This window comes from Pseudorasbora parva, chromosome 20 (genome assembly GCF_024679245.1).
Source record: "Pseudorasbora parva isolate DD20220531a chromosome 20, ASM2467924v1, whole genome shotgun sequence".
NCBI lineage: Eukaryota > Metazoa > Chordata > Actinopteri > Cypriniformes > Gobionidae > Pseudorasbora > Pseudorasbora parva.
Window position 1 is genome coordinate 17,477,995 of NC_090191.1, and position 27,587 is coordinate 17,505,581.

General features: G+C 36.7%; 1 protein-coding gene across 5 annotated transcripts in view; it reads right to left on the minus strand.

The window, feature by feature from the left end:
* Positions 1–22,684, minus strand: part of phf21b (PHD finger protein 21B) — a 71,050-nt gene extending 48,366 nt beyond the window's left edge. For 2 of the 5 annotated variants that reach the window (XM_067428364.1, XM_067428363.1), the window contains exon 1: positions 21,833–22,007. In XM_067428364.1, the coding sequence (XP_067284465.1) occupies positions 21,833–21,850 (18 nt within the window). In that variant the 5' untranslated portion in view covers positions 21,851–22,007. Of the gene's footprint in view, positions 1–19,999; positions 20,018–21,832; positions 22,008–22,254 lie in introns of those variants that run through there. The other 3 variants (XM_067428362.1, XM_067428361.1, XM_067428365.1) reach the window with 3 other exon arrangements.
* Positions 22,685–27,587: the final 4,903 nt, after the last annotated feature.

Consider the following 27,587-nt stretch of genomic DNA (forward strand, 5'->3'; position numbering starts at 1 on the left):
AGTGCTGATAGATTCAGACCAGCTCAGGGCTTTTAAAGCAACAAACCGCTGATCCACCTGTTATGATCCTTTTAGTAAGGTGAGTTTCATACAAGATGTATGACTCACACATCACTCTGACATCAGTTTAAATCCTCTAGTAAAGTCATGCGCAAACTGTATTTACATGTATGATAACAGAAGTAGGTCAGTGTTTCTTATAAATGACTTGACTTATAGCTCCTAGTTATGAATTTATTAGACATGCAGTCCATACAGTTGTTTAATCTGAAAGCTGTTAAGATTTTAAGTATTTTAATTAAATAAAAGAGATACAATCTTGATATTTATTTACATATACTCAGAAAAGGCTATTTTATGATCCCTCTATTTTTCTAAAAAATAAATAATAAATATCTTACTGATTCTGCATATCAATAACTGTGTAAATGAGTCATGAGAGTTCAGTTAAGCAGTATTACTTAGAATTATAATTAGGTTGAATTCCCAGGTATTCTAATGACGTTATTGTAATTATTTTAATTATAGTGTGAAATATGAATCAGCAGTCAAGTTCTTTTACTACAATATAATAAAATATCTGAACTTCCATGCAGTAAAAATTCAAACACTGCACGTTTCCTCCAGATATTAATCTTCATTATTGTTCACTCACACTCAACAGACTTTTTTCTATAAGAATAGTTTCCTGCAGAAACACAAGCTGAGCGGTTGAATAATACTGCACCATCATAAAAGTTGTATTTCAATCCCATTAAACTCCTGAACCCTTGACATTGTAAGAAATGTATTTTTAAAAAGTGTCTGCTCAGTATATAAAGTCAAGTGAACTTTATTTATGTAGCGCTTTTTGATGACGGTGATGTCATCTAGTGACAATGTAGGCAGATCAGTATTTTAGTTGAGATATTTAATTTAGTTTAGTAATTACATTTATTTGGATATTTAGTTAATTGTATTGTCCCCAAATGAGCAAGCCAAGCCAAAGGCGATATAAGTGTTAATGCTCTAAAAGGTGGTCAATGTCACTACTCCACTATTGGATACAGATGTTTTGATTCCCTATGGTTCGGTGCTAGTCAAGACATGAGCATACTACTATCCCATGGTGAACACCCTTTCTGAAATAGGAGAATTCTTGTTTTAAAATCAACCTTCATTTTGACGATCTTTTAGTCCATGCTCTTTTCTTTTGATGCATGAACGAAATCTCACTAAACATTATTCAAAGTGTCAAAGTGCACCTACCATCCAATAATCACAATGAGTTTTGTGCTTTGTTACTAATGTTAAAAGTTCAAATACATGTAATTTTGCTGTTCTTTTCAAGGGTTAGTTCACCCCAAAAATTATATCATTTAGTTATTCACCCTCATGTCGTTCCAAACCCATAAGAGCTTTGTTCATCTTTGGAACACAAACTCCTCTATAAAATAGCCCATGTGACTCCAGTGGTCCAACCTTCTATCTTCTCATCGCATCCTAACATTAAGGTTAGACCACTGTAGTCACGTGGACTATTTTAACTATGTCTTTCCTACCGTTCTGGACCTTGAAAGTGTTACTGAAATTGCCGTCTATGGAGGGGTCATCAGAACTATCTTAACTTACAGGTCTTACAGGTTTGGAACGATTTTAATCCTGTAGCGGCACATGAACTAATCATCTTTTTCCCTTTAATACTTATAGCGGGAGCTAAACATTAATGAACATCAGAAGCCATGTAGAAAGATATAGTACAACTTATTGAAATGCATCATATCTCATCTCGTTCAATCAGCATTTCAACTGCCCAGGAGACAACAACAAAACAGCTTGTAAACAACATCACATAACATTACATTTACCTCAAGAAAGATATTTAATGTCTATAAACTTGTAATTTTATTTTCAGTTTCTGTTTTCATAAATGAAAACTAGACAAAAACAAAAATACATTTAAACATAGTAAAATACTATATATAGATTCAGTCATATGTCCTTTTCATAAGGGCTCTTTTTTGGACTGGAAAGGGCATTTTGGGCACTGAATGTTACGGTACGTGTTCTGTTTTATTTCATCAAGATGAAGTAAAAACTGTTTTTCATACGATTCCAAGGCTGAATCAGGCTTCAGTAGGAAATGAGCTCATAGATTGCAGCAAAAGCAGTTGTTTTATTTTTAAAAGGCTGTGGGCAGTAATACACACCCACACACATGTGGAATACAGTACCAAACGTTGGTGACCTATTAAAGACATGCCCTGTTGCCCCAATAACACTAGAACGTAAATGTACATGAGCGTAAAAAGACATAACCTCATCTCATCAATCATTAAACAACCTTTATGTATTTTAAGGCTACCTCAATAATGCATCCACTACTGATGGCCTAGAAGAGCATGCATATTGGAAGGCAGAAGAGGGGCAGGGCATCCAAGAGGACACGCCCCCCTTGCTGTACTACAGTGCACAAAAACATCAGAGCACATGAGCAATGGTGCCGACATCGACCTGTGTTCAGCATCCATACTAATCACTTCTAGCCTTCCGGAATGGTATGCTGGGTACGCTCCAAAAATATTTAGGCCTAAAGATAAACTTAATATGATGCATTTTCATCAGTCATACATAAATTATTGATTTCTGTAATAGTAATAATAACTAAATGTATTTTAAATACACAACAACCAGGTGTACAGTGGTGGCCAAAATTATTAGAGCATCTTTAGAGAATTATTAGGCATCTGGGAGACATCTTATTAGCCCTGGATTTATTTTCCAAGAGGACAATGACGCAAAACATTCTTCAAACTATTGCCGGAACTACCTGCAACGGAAGGAATCTGCTGGAACATTGAAAATGATGGACTGGCCCCCTCAAAGTCTAGACCTCAATCCCATCAAGCACATTTGAGACGAGTTGGAAAATAAACTGGACATAATGTATATTCAAAGGAAAGCGGAAAGCCGTTGGTTTCAGTTGCAGAAGAAAATATATTGACACTATGGCAGAGAGATGTGCTGCTGTGATTGCTGCAAAAGGACATACCAAATATTAAAAGTTAAAAGTGAATAAAAACAGTATGTCTCACTTCATCTTATATTTGATGGTCAGAGCAACCGTCTCATTTTTTGGAACATTATGAAATGAAATCATGTTTTGGAGGCAAAAAAATTTCAATATTTTCAGATCTGTCAGGTGCTGTAATAACTTTGGCCACCACTAAATTTGTTTCAATCTCATACATTTTAAAGGGGTGATGAATTGAGAAATCAGATTTCCCTTGAGCTTTTAATATATATATAAGGTCATGGTAATATAAGAATATCCTTAATAAGGTAATATAAGTTTTAGAGCTGAAAACTTCCTTGTTAGTCAAACAAAAAAAAAAGCTTTTATAGACCCTAGGCTCAGAAAACGTCTTGTGCTTCATTCTTATACATCATAGAGCTACGAAACATGCCTCTACAGAACGTGCAATTCAGTAGCCCCGCCAAATGACTCATGGAGGTGATCGGCTCGTGCTAACTGTTCAACAACAATAAACATGCAGAGAAAGATAGCAAGATATTGCGCTATTCCTGGTTGTGGAAGAATTCAGTCGCTGCATAGGCTTCCTTCGGATCCTAATATTAGGAATGTGTGGTTGAACTTTATTTTTAATGACGTTCCAGCTCACATGGGGAAGACAGTGGTGTCCACTTCATTTCACTACGGAATCATTTGTAAACAAATCTCTGGTCGATGCTGGATTTGGATCCGACAGGAATGGTGCAACACACTTGTGAGTAAAACGTGTTTTTATATGTAATAGTATTGCATTTATAGATCGTTTTGCTTATGTGCACGTGTCTAACAGAGCATAACTTTAGCGCTGGACTCAGACACGTATGGGCCAGGGCTCGAAAAGGCTGGCAGGCTGATGAATCTAATAATATTCCGTTCTTAATCTGTGCTATTGTCTCTCTCGAGTCTCGACTTGACATTTGAAAGGCGGCGCGCGCACGTGTTATATCGATCTTGCAGGCTATGTGTAATATAAAAATAATAGTCCAATCAATCATGGGTGGATGAGAAATAAATTATTGTGTTTGTTTGATAAAGACGTTTACAAGCCCTGTGATCGAGATAATCATTCCGGTTGCCGCTTCTCCCTCAATCCCTCATCCCTCCCTCATGTGAACTGACAGGGGAGCTTAAGCTCATTAAATATGCAAATCGTATCCAATGCTAGCCGTGGGCGTTTACTTCCAAGTGCAGCACACCCACCAAAACCCAGCGTTTTGGAGAGAGCCTCAAAACAAGTGTAGAAAACAGCCTTTTACTTATTGGTTATGATGTTTTTGAATGTAAAAACCACACAGACATTATTAGTTGACCTCAGACAACTGTATAACATTTTTTTTTAACATTCCTGACACCTTTAACTAACTGAATATTGCATGTTCCATAGCTAACCATATTTTACTAATGCATGTTCATATATTTCAACTAAATAAATGTAATTATTTTCACAATGTTCACTCTAAGCAATGTGAATGAATGCCATTACATGAATAAAACCAAATAGCGGCAAACAGTTAATAAAAGAAAATGTGCCATACTTTTTCAGTGCAATGCATCACATTAAATTATTTTAGTTTGTTAAAACTGTGTAATCCAAATGGATGGAACTTTAATATGCAATTAAAATATATAAATCTAAAATTTAGGCCTACATATTTTTTTAACGTTTATTTCTAGCCTAAAAGAGATAATTAATATTTTAGGCTCATAACTGGCAAATTTGGGTTGGTAACTGTAAGGTTGCATGTTCAAATAACTGGAGAACAGATAAATGCAGATAAAACACTATGCACAATATTTCAACAAAATTCACAAAAACTAGCACAACACAGGTGATGGTTAATATATCAGTTTATTTCTAGTTGATTCATGAGCTGATACCTTCGTACTATTGATCAAAATACTTCCAGGGTGCCTGTATTATGTCTCATATCAAAAAAGTATAAGATAAACTGGGTTCATGCAAATTAAATGCATGTCTTGCTATATTTCTGTTGGCCAGAATCTGTGTAACAATAAATAATTGATCAAATTAAGAGTTTTGTCAAATCACTGGCCAGAGTAATGCTGACTCAAACACACTATAAACACACAAAAAAGATCAAACTATTCTTCAGGCATCATATTCCATCATATTAAGTTGCACAGGAAATGGACCGGAACAACAGAACCAGTATCAGCAAGTCGAGACATCATCTTTTCAGTTCAGTCGAGAAAAAATGTAGGGTAAATCTGACAGACAGTTGGGTTGTGTTCCAAAATACTAAACAGCCTTGCAGTATACTTTAGGTGATTGCCTTCTAAGATTGAAATAACAAACACATATATGGCATGAACTAAGTTCAATTTAGCTATTTGTATTTATATATTATTTGGTACTAAATTTTAAGAATATTTATAATCATAATTTCTCGTTGCGTAAAGATTATTGGATGGACTTTTTTCACAAGCTCATTACAATGCTGTCTTAAAGCATGGCCCAAATATTATAAAGCAAGCATTGTGAGTAGGTTTTGGAACAGGGCCATACAGTCATCACATCGACTAGTTCAAATAAAGTAATCCTTATTGGTCATCTAACGTGATCTAATCTCGTTACCTTATTAGCTCACTGCAGTCTTACAGCTCAGAAAGCCAGAGTGTGGAAGCAAATGTCAAGCTCAGTGACAGAATGAACCTCATGCACTCTTAGTGAACACATCTGTCAAGCTCTAAAAAGGATTTTAAAAACATCATCCAAATGGTCCATATGACTTACGCACTATATTCCAAGTCTTCTGATGTCATATGATAAGCTATCAAGTCTTCTGACTTCATATAATAGCTTTGTGCGAGGAACAGCCATAAATATACAATCAGTCTTTATTCACTGATAATGTTCCACACCGCCGTAGCTTGTGTCTAGCCTTTGTGTATAGCCAAAAAAAAAAACTTTTTTTTCTTATTGAAATTCGACAGCTACAACGAAAGAGAACATTCTTTCGTACATATGTTTACATGTGCACTAATAATGTGATTATTTTTAAAGGGGAGGTAAAACACAGTTTCACTTTTCTAACTTTAGCTAGTGTGTAATGTTGCTGTTTGAGCATAAACAACATCTGCAAAGTTACAATGCTCAAAGTTTAAAGCAAGGGGAGATATTTGCTTATAAATAAATCACTTTCTAAGGACTACAGCAAACGGCCAGTAGGGAGCTACAGCATTTTCCTCCAGACTTGCTGACATCAGCAGCTCCAATATTTACATAAACCCCTCCTCCAAGAATAATAAATATATAGGTAAAATGTATGAAAAATAATGCAGTTTTTTTTTTAAACGAAGCATGAACACGTTTGCCTAGAAATCTAGACGCACCCTAGCGGCAGCAAATCTAATCTGCCGCGAGTCGTCCAGCAACTCTCAATGCACTTCTGAGCTGTAAAAACCAAACTCTGGTTAGGCCAATCACATCATATATAGAGTCGGTGAGCGGGGCTTAACATAATGACAGCCGAGTTGCACTTGTGTGCTACTAGTAAACACAGAAGCTGGCGAACGGCCTTTCGAATTTGAACACAACTCTGAAAGACTTGGAGTTAAGCTTTTCTCTGAGAAAAGAACAAAGAATGGCACTGAAGTCATTCTTAAAAAGCGAAGATGTGTTCAGAGTTTTGCTGACCGGATACGGCGAAAGTTTAATCTATCAGCTCCGCTTCACGAATGAAAAGAGCAGAACTCTTCACTCCAGTTTACATGCAATTTTCATTATTCTGATTATTTGCTAATAAGTATGGTTATACCACACTCGGATACGCACGGTATGCATCTTACCGGCCATTGTTATAACCTACTTGCATCAAATTCAAAATAATTTTTTATGGATGTTGTTACATGATTTAATTGGTTTCCCTCTCCCTTTTGTTATTGGTTGCTGTGTTTCTCTCCTTTGCTATGGTTTGTTTGTCTTGCTTTTCTGTTCTACTCTGTTGCTCAGTTGTAGGTGCTGTGATTAGTTGCTTCTTGAGATCGTTCATTGTGATGAACATGGAAATTGACCAATCATCATCTGTGCTTAATGATAAAGGACATCTGGGGAATGAAAGAGGGGGGCGGAGCTTGATGTGTGTTTGTTGGCTGTGCCGTTTGTTCGATGCTACTGACTTAGTAGAGAATGTCGTACCTGTTCAATACTGTGCGGGCCCAAAGAGTAGAGAAAAGGAAAGTACGTCACGTGACTTACATCTTACACACACGTAGAGTTCTCTGTTAAAGGCATAGTTCACTTTAAAATGAAAATTCTGTCATCCTTTACTCACCCTCAAGTTGTTTCCTGTATGAATTTCTTTCTTCAGCGGAACACAAGGGAAGATATTTTAAAGAATGTCAGTAACCAAACAGTTAACTGGAGCCATTGACTTCCATAGTATTTTTTTACTTTACTTTTTTGTCCTACTATGGAAGTCAATGGCTCCAGTTAACTGTTTGGTTACTGACATTCTCCAAAATATCTTCCCTTGTGTTCAGCTGTAGAAAGAAATTCATACAGGTTTGAAACAACTTGACAAAGGATGACAGAATTTTCATTTTAAAGTGAACTATCCCTTTAAACACATTAGGTAAGGAGCGGGTGCAACTCCCTCTATGTTTTTGTTCTAGTCAGTGACGCTTTAGTTATGGCAAGTTCGTTTTCCTTCTCTCTGTGGTCTGGTTTAATTAATTAAATCCTGTTTTTCTTTTGTTTCTTTTTGCCTGGTTGTATATAGCTGTAAATATTGGTTGATTTATGTTTCACTTGGTTTTAATTATCTGTCTGTGTAAATAAAGCAAACCACTTATAGTTACCTCTACCACGTTTGTCCTTGGTTTATTCCTCCTCAGTTTCTGCCGGGGGCCCAGAATAAAAAAGAGTGTTTATATTATATTATGTTTGTCTTTTTCATACCTCTATGCCAACATCAGACGAACTAGATATTATTCAGCGCCTTAATGAACATTACAATGCCAGGTTTGCCTACACTAGTACGCTGTTATCGCGTTCTTCACGTCATGGAAGAAGATACACATTGCACAGCGAGTAGTTTTGACAGAGTTTATTTATTTGGAGAAGAGAAAACTTCAGAATAAATTTCACAAAGTTTATTCATGAAGTTGTGTGAACAAAACAGATTCTGTTTACGTACGACAACATGCGAACTTTGCTCAGAGCGTTAATAACGCGATTAAGGTGTTTACATGCCTGTCTTCTTTTTCTTTCGGCTGTTCCCTTCAGGGGTCGCCATCATCCGCCTCTATCTACTCCCATCCTCTGCATCCTCCTCTGCCAGACCGACCACCCTCATGTCTCACTACTGTCCTGTACACCTTTCCTTTCATTCTTGCTGGTACACTTTTATCACAGACCTGACACTTTTCTCCACCCATTTCAACCTGCCTGCACACACTTCTTTACCTCTTTTCTACACTCCCCATTGCTCTGGACTTTTGACCCTAAGTACTTAAAATCCTGCACCTTCTTTACCTCTTCTCCCAGTAACCTCACTGTTCCACTTGGTTCCCTCTCATTCACACACATGTATTCTCTCTTGATGCGGCTAACCTTCATTTGCTCTTCTCTTCAGAGCAAACCTCCACCTCTCTAGACTTTCCTCAACCTTGTCTCACTACAGATCACAATGTAATTTATAAACATCATAGTCCATAGAGATTCCTGTCTGACCTCATCCGTCAGCCTGTCCATCACCACTGCAAACAATAAGGGGCTCAGAGCCAATCCTTGATGCAATCCCACCTTCACAGTGAAGTCCTCTGTCTCACCTACGGCACACCTTACCACTGTCCTACTGCTCTCATACATATCCTGGACCACTCTAACATACTTCTCTGCCACTCCAGACCTCCTCATACAATACCATAGCTCCTTTCTTGGCACTCTGTCATATGCTTTCTCTAAATCTACAATGACACAATACAGCTCTTTCTGACCCTCTCTGTACTTCTCCATTAGCATTCTCAAAGCAAATAATGCATCTGTAGTGCTCTTTCTTGGCATGAAACCATACTGCTGCTCACAAATGTCCACTTCTCCCCTTAGCCTTGCTTCCACTACTCTTTCCCCAGTGCACCAAAACACTTCTCCTCCATTTCTCAGGCATCCTCTCACTCTCTAAAACCTTGTTGAACAACCTTTTTAAAAACTCTACTGCCATTTCTCCTAGACACTTCCAAACCTACACTGGTATTTCATCAGGACCAACTGCCTCTCTTCTCTTCATCCTCTTCAAAGCTCACCTAACTTTGCCCTTGCTAATACTTTCTACTTCCTGGTCAACAATATTTGCCTCTACAACTCTTCTCTCCCAGTCATTTTCCTTATTCATCAGTTCCTCAAAGTACTCCTTCCATCTTTCCCTCACCCTCCTGTCACCTGTCAGAACATTTCCATCTCTATTTTTAAACACTTAAACCTGCAACATCCTTTACATCTCTATCTCTCTGCCTCGCCAACTGATACACATCCCTCTCACCTTTCTTACTATCTAACTTTGCATACATGTCCTCATACGCTTTCTGTTTGGCCTTTGCCACCCCTATCTTAGCCTCACGGTGCATCATGCACCCTATATTCCTGTCTACTTTCCTCCGTCCTCTCACTGTCCCACTTCTTCCTAGCTAACCTCTTCCTCTGGATACTCTCCTGGACTTCCTCATTCCACCACCAAGTCTCCTTGTCTTCTTTCCTCCTTCAATATGACACACCTAGGACCTTTCTACCCGTCTTCCTGATCACTTTGGCTGTAGAATTCCAGTCATCTGGAAGCCCTTCTTGCCCACCTAAAGCTTGTCTCAACTCCTCCCTGAAAACCACACAGCGCTCTTCCTTTTCCAACTTCCACCACTTTGTCTTCTGCTCTGCCTTTACTCTCTTCATCTTCCCAACCGCCAGAGTCATCTTACACACCACCATCTTATGCTGTCTAGCTACACTCTCACCTACCACTACTTTACAATCACTAATTTCCATCAGATTACAGCATCTATATATGATGTAGTCCACTTGAGTGCTCCTGCCACCACTCTTATATGTCACCTTGTGTTCCTGCCTCTTCTGAAATTATGTTCACCACAGCCATTTCCATACTTTTAGAAAAGTCTACCAACCTCTGTCCTTCTGGGTTCCTTTCCCGAAGACCAAACCTGCCCATCACTTCCTCGTCACCACTATTCCCTTCCCCAACATGTCCATTCAAATCTGCCCCTATCACTACCCTCTCACCTCTGGGAACAGTCTGCATCACTTCCTCCAACTCACTCCAGAATTTTTTTCTCATCTTGCTTACAACTTACTTGTGGAGCATAGGCACTAACAACATTCAACATCACACCTTCAATATCCACCTTCAGACTCATCAACCTATCTGACACTCTCTTTACCTCCAGTACATTCTTCACTAACTCCTCCTTCAGGATCACTCCAACTCCATTTTTCTTCCGGCCCACACCATTATAAAACAGTTTAAACCGTGCTCCAATGCTTCTAGCCTTGCTCCCTTTCCATCTGGTCTCTTGGACACACAGAATGTCAACCAACTTTCCTCCTCTTCATCATATCTACCAGTTATCTGCCTTTACTTGTCATTGTACCAACATTCAAAGTCCCTACTTTCAGTCCTAAACTCCTGCCTTTCCTCGTTTCTCTCTGCCAACGGACACGCCTTCCTCCTCTAACACACCTCCTCTCCTTCTTTGACTAAGAGTAGCCCAATTTCCACCAGTACCCTGTAGGTCAACGGCAATGATGGCAGTTGTTGTTAACCCGGGACCCAACTGATCCGGTATGGAAGTCATATTTGTGATTCGCATAATGAATTTGGCAAAAAATTTACATCGGATGCCATTCCTGACACAACCCTCTCTATTTTTCAGGGTTTGGGACCGGCACAAGAGGTACAGTGGTGTGTGACCTCCTGGATAGGCAGGTGTTTACATGCTTGTATATGGCGGTTAAAATGGGCGTACACCACCTAGTTTAATGCGACTATGATTACTATGATAATAGGCTTATTATAGTATTATGCTTATATGAGGTAAAGTTATTGCCAAAATTCCATTGTAATCACATTACGAGGGTTCATGTAAATGGACTGATTGTCATTCATTAAATGCAACTTGGGTCTGTTACTCCCAAAAAATCCTTGGTATGAATTTGGTCAAATTGGGAGTGTAGTGCACAAGCAGCTTGGATGTTTTACTAAGTATCCTCAGACGAAACAAATTTATGCAGATTGAAACAACTTCAGAATGACAAATGATGATATTCACATTTTACAAGACACAATACAAGTACAGCCAGAATGTGCATGTGTTGTTAAAGTATATAAGAACATACACTTTTTTGGAATGATATTTATATAGAAAACACCAAAAAAGGTCAAAAAAATTGAGAATCAAACTACATGAAGTTATATTTGATTTATAGAATCTGGAGATATTTCAAACTGGACACACAGATCACGTGGTTGAAAAGCCCTGCTATCTCAAAAATAATTTTAAGACAATGGAGATGATGACAAACTTGATCACTTTGGTCTGAAACGCTTTAATGCTTCACAACTAAAGCAAGGCATAAATCACTTACATGGTTTAATGTCTTATGAGATTGTGAATGGATGGCTCTAGAAGTGTTTCACAATAATAGAGTGAAATACATCAACAGAAATAACCGCATGAATGATTTACTGCAGACGTTGTTGCTATGAGACACAAGGACAGATCAAAAACACTGCAACTAGAATCATTAAAATGAAGCTTCTACTGGCCATCCATCATGTCTTCCTGTCTGGTAAAGCAGCTTTTAGAGGTTTCCTACAGGTCTTATAACCTCACACACTGAACTCAAACACCATGTCGGAACCTGAAATGATTTGCACTATTGCTGTCCTTAATATCAGACTGTGTTGCCATTGGATACAACCAGTTTGCCTAATCAAATCTGGATGAACTTTGCAAAATATCAATCTTGTCAATAAAAATGGATTGAGTGTACTCTAAATGATGTTGTGACCTCTAGTGACTGTGATATTCCGCTCCTATATAATGTAGAGACATAAAAACATTGTGAAATCATTTGAAGAATAGTTTCACAGATTTCCCATATCCCGTGAGGTGCCATTTCATGATGCAATCAAAACCATGTTCTAAACCAAAGGCTTCTCACCATATCTGAATTTGGTGTACAAAAAGCATGCTGCAAAAACACAAAAGGAGAACTTTTGGAGATTCATCATGAACTTCTTTTACATAATAGGATAGTCAGTTGTGACCAGCATAAAAGAGTAGAATAGTAAAACACCCCAAAACTATTTTGAAGCACAAGTCAGTCCCATAGTTTGCATGCTATTATTCCAAGTGTCCTGAAACAACAGGAAAGCTTAGGAAATGATGCACCAAAATGATGAGGAAAGATTAGGAAATTATGCACCAAAGCTCTGGAATTAACTAAAAACATTTATGGACTAGGGTTGGGTAAAATAAAAATGATTTCCCGATTTTAATAAATTTTCATTTTGATAAAACAATATAATTTCCTAAGAATTGCTCTTATGGGCTATGCTGTATTGTGATGAATTAACAAAATATGTAGCATGGCTCTTATCCAATAAAATTACAAAATTCTTATTCCATATCAAATCAACCAAATTTCAGAATTTTTTGTTAATATTTTTGTGTGTGTAATTTTGCATTTTTCTTTTTTCTTTAACCTGTTCAGGTTCAATATGATGTTCAGGTTCAATATAATGTTCAAATAAATTTGTTGTTTTTATGACAGCCTCCATTTAAATGTTTATATTTAGAGAAAACAGGAAGTAACTAATTATGCCATTAAAAGTTATTATAACATTTTTATTGCACACAAAAAAAACTATTTTGTGTAATTTAAATGTTAGTAGCTTAAACAATCCAATTAATTTTACTTTTATTAAAAAAAGATTACCACTGGGGTTCCCTGTATATAATTTACAGCATTAGTTATAGTATTTTCCACTAATTATCTTGACCCAGACAGACCACCAGGTTCATAATGAATTGAAAATATCTGAAAACTTCTCATCATAACATAAAGGTCTCTAATGTTGTTTTGCACCATTGTTTTGGCAAAGTATCTATCAAACTAAAATTGAAAGTGCGATATGACTGTGTGCCCTGCCCTTACCAAATCACAAAAGACTGATTTAATTAAATAAGCTTCCAAAGCAGGAAGGCATCAGGACATGTCCGAATCCAATGTAGCTTCACGTCCTGTCTCCTGAGATACCTTCATCTGACTGATTGTTCAAGGCAGCATAGATATATCCTTTGCTGCCTTTGATATCTCACAAGCCTGTGCTTTCCATTCTGTGACAGTTGAGCTAAAAAATAAAGATGGTGCTGAAAGTTGCAGTTGGTGGTCACTTTGTGTGTAAATGTACACGACTAATGGTTTGCAGTTCTGATGCCATTTCTAGTGAGAAATTACCATTATAGTAATTAAATATTTGCTTAGTTTTCACCAAAGCTTGCTTTATTTTGCTGTAGATCATTAAACCGTTATGGTGCTTTAAAAAGACTGTCTGAAATTAGTATTGGGAAGTACCTTTGTGTGCAAACACTGCCGAGTTTTTGTACGCAGCCCAAGTCTTAGTCTACTTTGCTCGTGCAGCTTGTGATCCTGTTTTCCATGTCTCAGAACGGCTCAGCTTTCCAAGTGAAAGTGGAAGTGTAGAAATTAGGACAAAAGTACCATCAAGTAATATATATATATATATATATATATATATATATATATATATACTTATGAAATTATTTTCACTTATTTTACAGTCCATTTGTCGTAAAATATATAGCTATTATACTGTCATAGTGTCAAAATATTACAATATTTATAGATACTAATCAACTCGGCCCGGATTGGTGACTGGCCAGTCAGTCTCACATCCTTCCAATTACCAGCGACACAGGCAATAATGTCAGCTGCACATTCTCACTATCTTCTTGTCTATGGCGAAGTGACACACACTCACCTCCTCTCACTCGTTCATTGCTTTGGTAAAATAGTGTTTTTATTGTGCAAAATTGTACTCATTCAGGCACAAAAGAAAATGCATGTTGTGTAACTATATATTGAATCCGTGCATAACATCTTAAAGTGACAGCAGTCTAATATCCCTGCTGCTGTCCGTCATGTTAAAGGGTTAGTTCACTTTTATATGAAAATCACCCCCAATTGTACTCTCACCCTCAAGCCATCCTAGGTATATGACTTTCTTCTTTCTGATTAACACAATCTGAGTTATATTAATAAATATACTGACGCTTCCAAGATTTACTCAAACTCGTGTCAAACTCGTGAGTCCCACAGACTTTGATTGTGTTCATCTGAAAGAAGAAAGTCGCATACACCTACACTCAGTAAATACAGTGTAGGATCATTTAAAATGTGAACTAATCCTTTAAATTAAAGAACAAAGACAAAGAAAATCACTCTGCTCCTGACTGAATAACTTGTGTAACTTTAACTGTTAATATTAATCTGTATTTATTTGTTACAAATAAGACTATCCAGTGTTACTTTACATTTGATTACTTTCATTTCTGTAGTATTTCTTACCTGAATACTACCCTACTGAAAAATCTCTTTATTTTATTGCATTCATTTGTGTTTTTGTTTGCAATTTGTTTATTTGTACTTATTTTATTACTTTTAACTTTTTTTTCATGAAAATAACATTTTGCATTGAAGAACAGTCGATTTTTTTGGAGAGAAAAAATAAAATAATAAAATAATAATAATAATTTAGAATCTGCCAAGAAAATTGCAGTCGGTGCATCTCAAATTATATTCTAATTGTTTGGCTTCCTAAACACCAGTGTTAATATATTTTTGTATTGCATGTACTGTATTGATACATAACCCTACCATTAATCGATATCGAATCAAACTGAATCGAAATCAGAATTTAATCAAACCAGAAGCACATAAATCAAAATTGAATCGTAAAATTCAGCCCTAATATGGACTATGCCAGGCTAGACGTCAAGCACTGATTCTGACCTTTAACCTACGCTTTTTTATTTTGAGGAATGCATTGAAAAACAACCTAAAATGTGTTGTTTAAGCTTCAGAAAACTTGAAATGCAGTTCGCAAGTCATATGGATCGATACATTTTGAAACTAAATGGAATTGTCATTTATGGATGAACTATACCTTTCAAAGCAGGTCAGCTATCTCACTCTCAAACTAACCTCCAGCTCCAGGAGGATCCGTACATGTGTCTTCATTAACATCAGGATCATTTAGCAGGGCTTTCCCAACCACCATACATAGAAAAGAAGAACTCGCATCCTGGACAAGACTGCATGAAAACGAATGAAAAACTCACAACATCTCCAAAACTGATGCTTTTTGCTTTCTTCAAGTAAAGTACCACACATAAAAGTGCCTTGGCAAATCCAGCCCTAAGCCAGTTTTAACATCCTGTTCCAGACAAGAATAAATCAAACCCACACAACATCAATAATTCAATTTCAATCCATATTTGGCTTTGAAACTATGCTACTGTAAAGCACAGGACGGATATGAAAAAAATATAATATTTGTGTCCATTCGACTTTGTGTTCAATGGAAGAGAGAAAATCATACAGGTTTGAGGCAACATGAAGCTGAGTAAATCGTTGCACAATTTTGAAATGTAAAAAATGTGACGCTTTGAGCGAAAGCGTAAACGCCTCTGACTGGCCATTGTGATTGGCTACAATGATCAGTGCTTCAAAAAGTACTGTTAATATACATCAATAATTGACACTCTGATCTACAATGATCAGTGCTTCAAAAAATGTTGTTAATATACATCAATAATTGACACTCTTCACTGAGCACTTACACAGATACACACGTTTGAATGCAGGCATCAATCAGTGGACTGGTCCCGCTCCCATTCTCAAAAACTTCAAACAAACCAGTAAGCTGATCATTGTAGCCAATCACAGACATATTCGAGTGCATGAGCACAATGGCCAGCAAGAGGTGTTTACGATTACACATTTTTAAAAAAAATTTACATTTTTTTAAATTCTTTTAACAACATTAATTACACTTCATGTATATAATAGATTTTTACAATTACACTTAGATGCCTTTTAGGGGTGGAACTAACTTTGTTTTCAATAATCTAACAATTATAATGCCTGGAAACTTTATTCTAGTGCTCTGTAAAAAATTCACTATAGTCCACATGCGGATGTTCAAATTATAGGGCTTAAGCGATTTATCAAGTAACTCGAGTTAATCGAATTTAAAAAATCCTCGAGGCAAAATCTAAATTTTAAAATTTAGTCCATTTAGGTACTCATGGATGTTGCAGAAAGACCTTTTTTTGTGTGCAATGAGTATGAGCGGATTGCGGTTATATCCGCGGTTCAGGTGGGTAAACATCCCAAAAAATGCAGGTGGATGAGAGAAATAATAATGTGTTGATTTGAATAAAGACGCGGAACTCTCATTTCACGGTAAAACGCAAAGAATGGGTTCTTTAACTTTCGTTTTCAGCTCATGTCGTGATCAAAGATCGCAATGCAAGAGAGAGAGAGAGAGAGAGAGAGAGAGAGAGAGAGAGAGAGAGAGAGAGAGAAAGAGAGAGAGAAAGAGAGAGAGAGAGAGAGAGAGAGAGAGAGAGAGAGAGAGAGAGAGAGAGAGAGAGACATCAGCACTGGTAATATCATTTAGTCTTGCTATTTATAAAAGAAGACAACTGTGTTTTGAGCTTCAGGATGCGATCATATAGCTACTAACTTAATAAAACAAACTGTGTTACAATGATGAATGATTAGCTCAAAATGTAGATTTGTAGCCTATGATATAGCCTACTTTATCTGAATTAGGGCTGGGACGGTATGGATTTTTTCTTACCGCGGTTGAAAAGCAAGAAATTCCCACGGTTCAGCGGTAAACCGCTTTTAAACACGTGATATTTAAAATGTTTTAAAAAAGATTAGTGTGTGTCGCACTCACAACAAGACGCGCAACAGGCGTGGCGCCACGCCCCCTGTTGCTCTTCTTGTTGTGAGTGCGACACACACTAATCTTTTTCTATAGTTTGCTCTGTAAATTAAATTGAGAGTATAATTAATACATTTATGATATTTTAAATACTGTAGTGTATTCCAGATATATATAGCTACATTTTAAAATAATAAACGCAAACATCCATTTCATAAGCATGCGTGTTTATTTTCCGTCAGTGAAACAACACATAAAGCCTGTAAAACATTTAAATGATTATAAGTAAATAATGGTCATCTTAAGAATATAAGAAAATTAAATATTTGTTTAAAAAATATTTGTTTTATAGCCTATTGCCCCGCAAAGATGCGTCATGCCGGTCTGCGCTTTAAGATGAATGTGGGACACGAGCTGGATAAAGACACCTTCTCGAATATCTTCGTCTTCATCTTCATCTTTTCTTCTGATGTTGCAAAGCAGCACTTGTTGTAAAATGTCTGAAGAGCGAATTTCATCTTCCACATGCTTAAGACATAAGGCTATGTTTGATTGTGCACTGCTAGAGAATACGAAAGTAAAATCGCTGCGTGTGAACTGCGCTATTCAAATAAACTTCACACGCGGCGCCTCAAGTCTAATAACAAGCACAAACTGTGTTAAATAAAATTTCGTCCTACAGTGTTTTTCTACTTTACCACAGTAAAAGATGTGAATGGGCATACTTTTATACATTTATAGAAACGTTTATAATTCCTGGTGAATCCATAGCCTGTTTTCATGGCTGCGTTGTAACATCTGTCACATACAAAACACTGGGTCAATATTATAGTTTGAAATTATAATTTTATGTAGAAAATAGTATGAATAGTATGATTATGAATAGATATTAAAATAAAAAGTGCACAACTCCTAAGTGGAAGCAAGCTACTTTTTCCCCTCACGTGCAATCTAGCGTGGATATGGAGTCCTTATTCGGGTTTGTAAAATTACAAAATGTAGATTTTAAGTAGAAAATAGTATTTATGTAAAGAGATAAAATAAAGTAGTTTATAGTAAATTATATATTTTATACATTTTTTTTTTAAAATCACGATAGAGTGAGAACATGCTAGTTTTTCTAGCAAAAAATATGAAGGCTGGAATGTAAACTTTATTATAATTTTTTTGCGGTGATGGCGGTGATGATCTCAGACCCGCAGTAGGCATCACGTGACCATGGTATTGCGTAAAACGGTAGCCGTCTCAGTCCTAATCTGAATTAAATACAAACACATCTCTCGCGTTTGCTCATGCTCCAGCGGTTACTCCTCCATGTGATGTTGTCAACCCTAGTTTAGGTTAAGAAATGTAATTTCGCCAATACGTGTTTTTTTAAAGCAAACTACTTCAGTGTAGCTAATGTGACGATTAACATCGCGCTTAACACTAAGAATTTGAAGTTGTGACGATCGGGTGCGGGTGGATGGTTTGTTTTTAACAGCTGATTCTGTGGCATTAGAGCTGATCCGCGCATCTCTTGTTCTTATTTCTAGTTACCTTGTCCATTATTTGTTGCTTCTTACAAAAGCCGTAAAGCTTTCAGAAGACAGTAAAGGCTTATGTCATGCTTGAGCTGAAGGTGAGCTATGAAAGTTAAGTTGCACAACATAAATACAATGTTTAGACATTATTGTTATTCATATTACTATTATTTTGGTTTATTGGTTGTAGGTTTAGTTTTAGATTGAACTATGTTTCCCTTTTTAAAGTAATTTGAAATAGATTTGTATATAATATGTTAATTGTATTACCATATTATTAATGTATGCAATTTCAGCAATAACACTAAATTTTTCTAAATGTTGTGTTAATTTTAAGATAAACATATTTTCTCTTATATATTTAGTATTGCTCTTTAGTAAAGGAAAAAGTAATTATTATCCGAGTAATCGATTGATTTAGTGCTAGATTAATCGATTACAAAAAGAATCGATAGCTGCAGCCCTATTCAAATACATCCGTCTTATTTTTTTGATGTAGGAGATCCCAGGGATTTTTTCTATTCAAAGATTCTCCTGCACATAAGTTGTGCTGTTGAGATGGTAGGCCTGTGCCATTTCAGTTTTACAGAGAGTGCAGAGCACCATTTTATTTGGTCTCTATAAAAATAAATACCCACACTTTATATTGGGCTCAATATTTTTGTAATAACGACTGATTTTCAGCATGCTTGAGAGAAAGAGAGAGAGAGAGAGAGAGAGAGAGAGAGAGAGAGAGAGAGAGAGAGAGAGAGAGACATTGGATGACCATAAACAGCGCAACAAAATGACACATTCCTTGCTAATCGACTAATTGACATAATCGATTACGTTGATGCATCATTTCAGCTCTAACTCTTTTACATATGGACATTAAAGCTGCCGTCAGTCTGAGCGACAGAGCTAAATAAATTACTCTGGACACAACGCTGAACTGCTTTCAAGCAAAGAGATACAAGTCACTTGCATTTGTGCAAACATGTACTTTCTTCTGACTCAATAAGAGATTTTGTATGAGCTATCCATTTATCACAAGAAATGCGGATCACAAAATTTGAATAAACAGACTAACGACCAACTAACGAAAACAGGGAAATCTTATCCTATTGCAAAAGAAGAAAACAATACAGTGATTTTTTTTCACTGTGCACAAGGGACACACACACACAGGGATCAGCTTGGGAAGGATTTGAGCCCTGAGAGAGACAAAAAAAAAATTGAGTAGAAGAGGGCAAATCAAAGCTCAAGACTTACACCAAGTTTATGAGTGTTTCTGGATCAGTGATGCAACAACTCGCAAGAAGACAACAATACAAAACCCTCTCACACAATATGTATTAAAACCTCACAAGCCAAGATAGATATTTATATATGGATGAACGATGTTTGCCCTGCGGGGAACACAAGATACTTACAAAGGCTTCACACAATTATGATGTTCTCAGCTAATAAAAGCTGGAGGGTTTGCTTCCTCCCATCATCTGCATTTCAAGCCTCCTTGTTGAAATGAATGTTCGGGAGAAATATAAAGAGGATGGGTCAGTACAAGCCCAGATGACAAAACATTTCCACATACTTCTAGTTAGACTAGACACTCACGAATACAACTTTTAATCTAAGTAAACTTTAATTCTGACAATGCACCTGTATTCACTTTGCATGTGTGCATAATACTAGATTTTATACTTGCCCCACATTTATAATTCACTTAAAGACTATAAATTATACTGGAAAGTTGCAGGCTTGTAGGCCAGAAGCCTAAAAACAAGAATGCGTTGAGAAAGCCACACATTTTATTTTTTAAAAGATTAAAATTTTAGGTATAATAAGAGTTTACTGTAAAAACCTCTTGGTTTCTCTGAATGCATTGTATGATTATTGCCGTATAGAGACATCACCATGCCTTATGATACTGTATATCCTTTGACATAACTATACAACATAAACATATCATACTTATAGCCTATTAGTTGTATTTTCAATTATTTTCCTCTAGTATTTAATGCCTTATTTTACTCAAGCATGAATAAGTAAGTATTATTAAACATTTTAACTGTGATGGCCACTATTAATTAGGAGAACCTCATAAGGAGTGTTATAAGGCCTACAGAGGCTTGTGTGTAGTGTCTTGTGTGATGCTGACTAGTGTTTTCTCCTCCCTTCCCCCTCTTCAGAATGGCCATGAATGAGCCCTCCCCCCAGCCAGAAACTCTGCAGACTTTTGCTCCATGTTAGGAAGAAACCAACACCCCTTCAGCACAAAATGGAAGCTTCCACTATCAAACTGGGGTACACCAAAAAGCCTCACAACAAACATTTCCCACAGTTGCAACATTTGACATTTAAAACGCATTGAAATGAGGGCGAGCGCTGCTGTCCGAGGTGCTGAACACTGCGTTACGAACTAAACGTCCATCGAACGAACTCGAAATTCTGGCGTTCAGCGGGAGTCATTCTGACAGACGAATTCAGTAGATGGAGTGAGAGCTTGTGACTAACAAACGGCTCGAAACAAGGCCAAGCAGACGAATTACCGTGAACATATAAATAATTGCTATCTGAAAGATATAGTATAGATGACCTTGCTTTTGAGTCGCGATTATAAAAAAGTGAAAGTGAACTGCAGAGCTCGAATCAAATTCGACCACGTCGTCATGTGACCAAGAAATATAACCCAACGGGAAGACTGTCGATAAAGTATCGAATAAGTACGTTGAGGTTAAGTACACACAAAACAGCGATGGTTTAATGCAACACGAGCAACTTTCCTTCACAAACTCTCTAGAAGCATGTCGACCTACTAAAAATGGACGCGTTGTAGCCTGCAGTTTACTAAAGAACCAAGCAGTTGTTGTTTATTATGATTTCACTGAACCCCTAGTCATTTTTAACAGTGTTTTCCCTCTATGAACGAGGGATGTGTTTCTAAAATGACGTATGAAGCCAAATATAATCCCTAATAAACAAATTCTTACTTGTTTTTCCACTTAGGGCAGTTATTCTGCTTTACCTTTAATTTGGTTGTTTCTTAAGCTCCCCGTCATGATATTAACCACCTTTATTCAACACGATTCCTACCCAAAAGCAACCTAAATGTTTTGAAAACTTCACAAAACCCCCTGTGTAATTTGGCAAAGTCACGTAAAGGACAAAGCATTGAGAACGTCCGTAAGAACTAGTGATGCCGACAAAGTTTCTCGCCCATTGTAAAAGCCCAATTCTTCAACGCTTCAAATAAAATGAATTACCTGTGGGTCCTGCTTCATCTGTGCAACTAGTTTGTAAACGAAGTAAAACAACAAAAAGACGTTTGGTTTAAAGTGTTTCAAGTTAGGATGTGAGGGAGGAACAAAGCGGCGAGCAGTGAGTCCGTTTGAACCTCATAAATATTCAAGTCTCGTCCCGATCGCTACACAAAACCGCCGCATTATTAGTGCAAATCGCAAAAAACACGCCACACGCGAGAAAGTGCATCAAAGAGCGTTATAACAATCTGCGCTTAAAGTGATTATGGCGTCATAAAGGCGAAAGAATGTTACCGTTGTATCACTCTAAAAGGCTGCGAATTCCAACCAAATTAAACCGTTCGAACGCGGCGGATGTCTGTCTCCCAGCATGTATTCACGTAAGAATCCCAGGAAAGCTTCAACAAAATGCCATTTTTATTTACCTGATGACATTGGACTTCTACTTTGAGTGCTTCTTGAAGGCCTTGTAGCTCCATATTCCGACTTCAGAAGCACTTTTCCTCCACTTTCGACGCGATCCGCGTTATTTGTGGCGTAATACAAATATTTTAAAAGCAACAATAACAATCGCAAGAACTACTCGGGCTGCACAGCAAGTTCTCGCTTCTTTACTGGCCGTAAGACTCATCACCCACTTTACGCCAGTATAAACAAAAGTGCTCAGAAAGCGAGCTAAAGATTTCAGCAGTCACATACATTCACTCCGAAATCCGCACGGCAAACGTATATCCGACCTATCCGAAACGTACGGCTTTATTTCGAAGTCTTTAAGTTGAAAACGTGGGACTATATTTTGTCCGAGTGCGCGGCATGATTTCACTTTGCCTGGGGAAAAAGTTGCGCTCCGGTTGTCAATGCTAATTCGGAAAGTTCCCGGATGGAGCAGTGAAAGAAGAACTCTCCCTTCCTCTGTCACGTGAACGCGCTCCCTCAGTTATGGAGTCATGCGCGCTCCCACAATTCTCTACAAAAAAACAATAGTAACAGCAGAACTAGTGAAAAAAGTTTATTATGAAGTGCTGTGTATTAGTGGCAAATAAATTGAGTTTCTTCTGGTGAACATTTGTTTCAAAATGTGTTGGTAAAGATAAACCGATGATCTTTAAAACAAATGAATTTCGTCATTATGAAGATGACGAAAATAAATGTATCACATTGATTGGTATAACCTCTTTGTTAGAGAAAAAAACTTTTCCTTTTAGAGTTCGAAAACATGTAGACTTAATAAAAATGAAGACCTTTTGGTAACACTAATAAATAATCATAGCTACAATGCAAAGTTTATTCGATTCAGCAGTAGTAGGCTATGTATATGTTATAGCAATACATTATATGTAAATCAAATACTGTCGCTGAATTAAAATTATCTGATTTGATTAGTGGAAAACCTAAGAGAGTGTGTTAAGATTAAGTGTGTGATGTATGAATGATGTTGGGGGGGGGGGTTGCTATAGCCAGGACCCCCCCCCCCCCCCCCCCATAGACCCTCACAGACCTCTGTATAACCCCCACCTAGCATAAATTAACACAAATCCCTCCAGCTATTAAAATGCAAATATGGGCCTCTGTACTGCCTTTATTAGTAGTCTGTAACAGTGCTCCTAGGGGTCTGCATTACCTCACACATCTCTTTATCATAAAATATTTCTGTTGCTAACATGATTTGGCCTATTGTGTTATGAATAGTTTTATTATTTTATTAATAGTTTGGTTCGGCTGCTAGAAAACTCATTTCCATGTATTAATATAATAATTACTCCCTTACAGCAAAAGTTTTAAAATGTGCATACATACTAATATGTTATGCATTTAACAGGACTCTTTCTTCCAACTGATCATTTTTATCCTAGTTGAAGGGTTTTACTCCACCCTGTCCTCGTACCAACCCCCATCCACCCTCCCAGCCGTGCGCCCTCCGCCCCATTCAGTCCTCTAAACACAAGTCACAATGTCATTGGAGCATTACACCGTGCTCATACACTGCTCTGCCCTGCTGTCCTATCAGGAGTTACGGCTATGGCATATGCATCCAGACAGAAAGGATGAGAGCCAATAGGCTTTCAGGACAGGACGAATGTGATGTGGAAGTTAATGTGATGCAGAAAGGGCAGTCCACTGTATTTACTTACAACTGACTGAAAACCCTCTTCTGCTTGATGTGTGTGCTAATGAAGAAGTCAAAAAGCCTTTTGAACAGGATATTTTAAGATGCTGAGATTTTCCATCTTTTTAATCAATGATGGGAGGGGTGGGGGGTTTTAGGGGTTGTGTATAGACAGACCTTTCTACTTTCATTTTAAATGGTAGTGACAAGTATACCACATAATAGAAAATTCCACGTGGTCTTTGTTTTAATATGGGGGTCCAATAAGAACTCATGGCCCATGTGGAGGATTAGATTTCCAACTGAAATAGCAAAGTCAATCTTGAAACTTCACTGAAAAGAAAATCACTCCATTTTATTGTGAGATTAAAAGTGAAGTAAAAAAAATACCCTTGTATAAAAAGTTGACTGCTGTAAGTTGTGCCATGTGATCATAATAAGTGGGTGTAAGTGTGGACTCTTATTCAACATTTAAATTCTGATGAATCACGTCACAGGACAATTTCAAATGAATGTGAAGTATAATTTGTAGCTCAAACCATTGTTTATCGGAAGCCATTAAAGCCCTTTTTGTTTTTATAGTTTATTTCAAGTTCTACACTGAAGAAAAAAAAACTTAGATCAACTTTAAAAAATTGGAGTAATCAATAACAAAAAATATTTGACATTGACTCAAAGTAAATAATTTAAATGAGTTTAACCTGAAAAGTTTAAATCCATGCAACCACTTAAACCATTGGAAGCCATTAAAGGGGTGGTTGCGTGGATTTTTTTCTAGGCTTGGTTGTGTTTATGGGGCGCAGTATAACATGTCTTAATACTTCTTTTTTTATTGAAATGCCGTATTTTTCTTATATTTTACCTTTATTCCACACTGCTGTCTCCATGTCATTTGAACGGCTCGTTTGCTTTCTGCTTCTATGAAGCCCAGCCCTCCGAAAAATACAATGGTCTTAGATCGGTTAGATGGCCAAATGTAGTTTCATGTAATTTTATTGGCTGAAGTGCTGAGCTCAGGTTGTCCGGAAACGCCACGGCCCTTAACATCACATGGGGTGTTTATTTTTATGATGGATCTATGTGTGGATTCTTTCGTCCTGGATTCTTCCGTCCTGGATTTTCCGTTGCCTGGTCCTTGCCCATTGCGTCCCTGTGTCACGTTGCTGCACCGTCTCCTAGAGCTTCCTGCATCTACCTGCCACGAGTTACCTGAGACTGAGCTTCTGTTGTTATTTACTGTCCAGTCTTTGTCAGTAATAAAGAGACCTTTTGCATTTGCTATTGGATCCACATCTGTCTTCATTCTTACCCGGCGTGACAGTAGTCCAAACCGGCTGTTTCTGTAGACAATAAACTGCCGTAACGTTAAAAGACAATATCTCAATTTTACTAATAACATTGTCTTTCTATTTTAAATGGACACCAATATATATTTAATCAAGTCTAGCAAACTGAAAAGAAATGTAATACCCAGAGTGTTATTGGGGTATTATGAAGTTAAATTGAATAGTCTATAAGCATTTCACATATTTGTACCGATAACATAAAACTATACTGTAAGTATAAATTAATATAATCCTAACCCTAGGCATTAATTTCTGTCCAGAGGGATGAAAACTGATAGAAAATGATTGGGCTAAAAATATTTATTATCTCTAGTGGACAAATATCACATTAATATCACAGCCTTCATCTTTCAGTTGAAATGGCTGATCATCATAAATTCATGAAACTAAGCATGTTTTTCATACACTCTTAGAAGAAAGGGTTCTATATAGAACCTTAAAAGTTTCTATCGGCGCTACGTATTTGGAACCCCTAAAAGGGTACATTTGATTGAACCCTTAAAAAGAGTTCTATATAGAACTCTTTTTTAGTCAAAATGATATTTATCTCATTTTATGTAGTTAATCAATATCACACCAAGAGTGCCATTTCAGTTTTTCTCCTCCAAAAATCCACGTGATGATTAAAATGTGATATTAAGTTAATACAACAGTTTAATAAACAATTATTTAATTACAACTACAAAATGTTGCAGAATAATGTAATATATGAATGAATAATAGCCATAAGAACCTTTGTGCCAAAAGGGTTCTTTCTTGTTTAGCATAAATGGTTCTTTGGAGTTGAGTAAAGAGCCCTATGGTTCTACATAGAACACCAACGAACCCTTTTTTCTAAGAGTGTATGTTCAATGTTTTGAGAAGTCTGGACTTTGTACACATAAGACATAGACATGTAATAGTCATAATGGGTCATACCTTGGTTCTTTTGCATGTGTTTACCAGACACATGTAAAAATTGTATCTAGTATACAATTGCGTTGTTTAAATTCTTTTGATAACTTTTTTTCAGCATGGTCTAGATCTGATGTATGCAAGGTTTGGTGAAAGTCTGAAAAAAGGCTTAGGAGAAGTTTGAAAAAGTTTTTTTTTTAACAAATTAGAATGAAGGATAAAATTTCATAAAATCATAAAAATTTGATTTGAATATTTTTCTGGCTTATGGTGCTGATTGTAAGTTTTTGGCTGTAATAAAGCACAAAAACACCATAAAACACCACAAAAACACAGCATTCTGCTGGGTCAGAGATCACAGATTCTATCAAATTTAAAAATCTCTATATATCAATTCATTAAGTTACAAATTTTTATGTCATCTTTTGGAATATCTAAAAGACAGATTAAAGGGTTCACTCAAAAATGAAATCTATGTCATTAATGACTCACCCTAATGTCGTTCCACACCCGTAAGACCTCCGTTCATCTTCAGAACACAGTTTAAAATATTTTATATTTAGTCTGAGAGCTTTTCTGTTCCTTCATGAAAGTGTATGCACCTATACTGTCCATATCCAGAAAGATAATAAAACATAATCAAAGTAGTCCATATGTGACATCAGATAATTAGAATCTCTTGAAGCATTGAAAATACATTTTGGTCCAAAAATAACAAATAAAAACTTTATTCAGCACTGCCTTCTCTTCCTGGTTTGTCTTCAGTCCTCAAATAAAGATTCAAACAGTTATGAATCAGCGTGTTGATTCAGAATTCAGAATTGTGTCATACTGCCAAACCGCTGAAATCACGTGACATTGGCGTTCCGAATTCTGAATCAATACACTGATTCATAACCGTTTAAATCTTTATTTGAGGACTGAGGTCTTACGGGTGTGGAACAACATTAGGGTGAGTCATTAATGACATAAATTTCATTTTTGGGTGAAATAACCCTTTAAGCTAATATATTTCATTAATAGCAGAACACACTTTTTTTTTTACTCAAGAATGTCCTCTTGATTATAACGTGTTGCATTGAAAAAGTAATTGTTTATCAATAGCATTTGTTACAGTAAGCCCATGACTCCTCAGTACAATGCTAAGACCAACCTTTTTCTTTCTTTTTTTATATCTAGCCAAGTCAAGTTGAGTCCATGTTTATATAGTGCATTTTCCAATCCCGATTGTTTCAAAGCAGCTTTAAAGTGTTAACAGGAAGATAATGCAACAGAATTTGATTTGACTGTTCAGCTGCTCTGGAGAAAACAGTGAACCAGCTCAGTTCAATTATTATATAATAATGTCAATGGAGGCAGATCAGTAATATCGTTGAATATTTAGCATTTGTAATGCAAAATAGCAACGCAC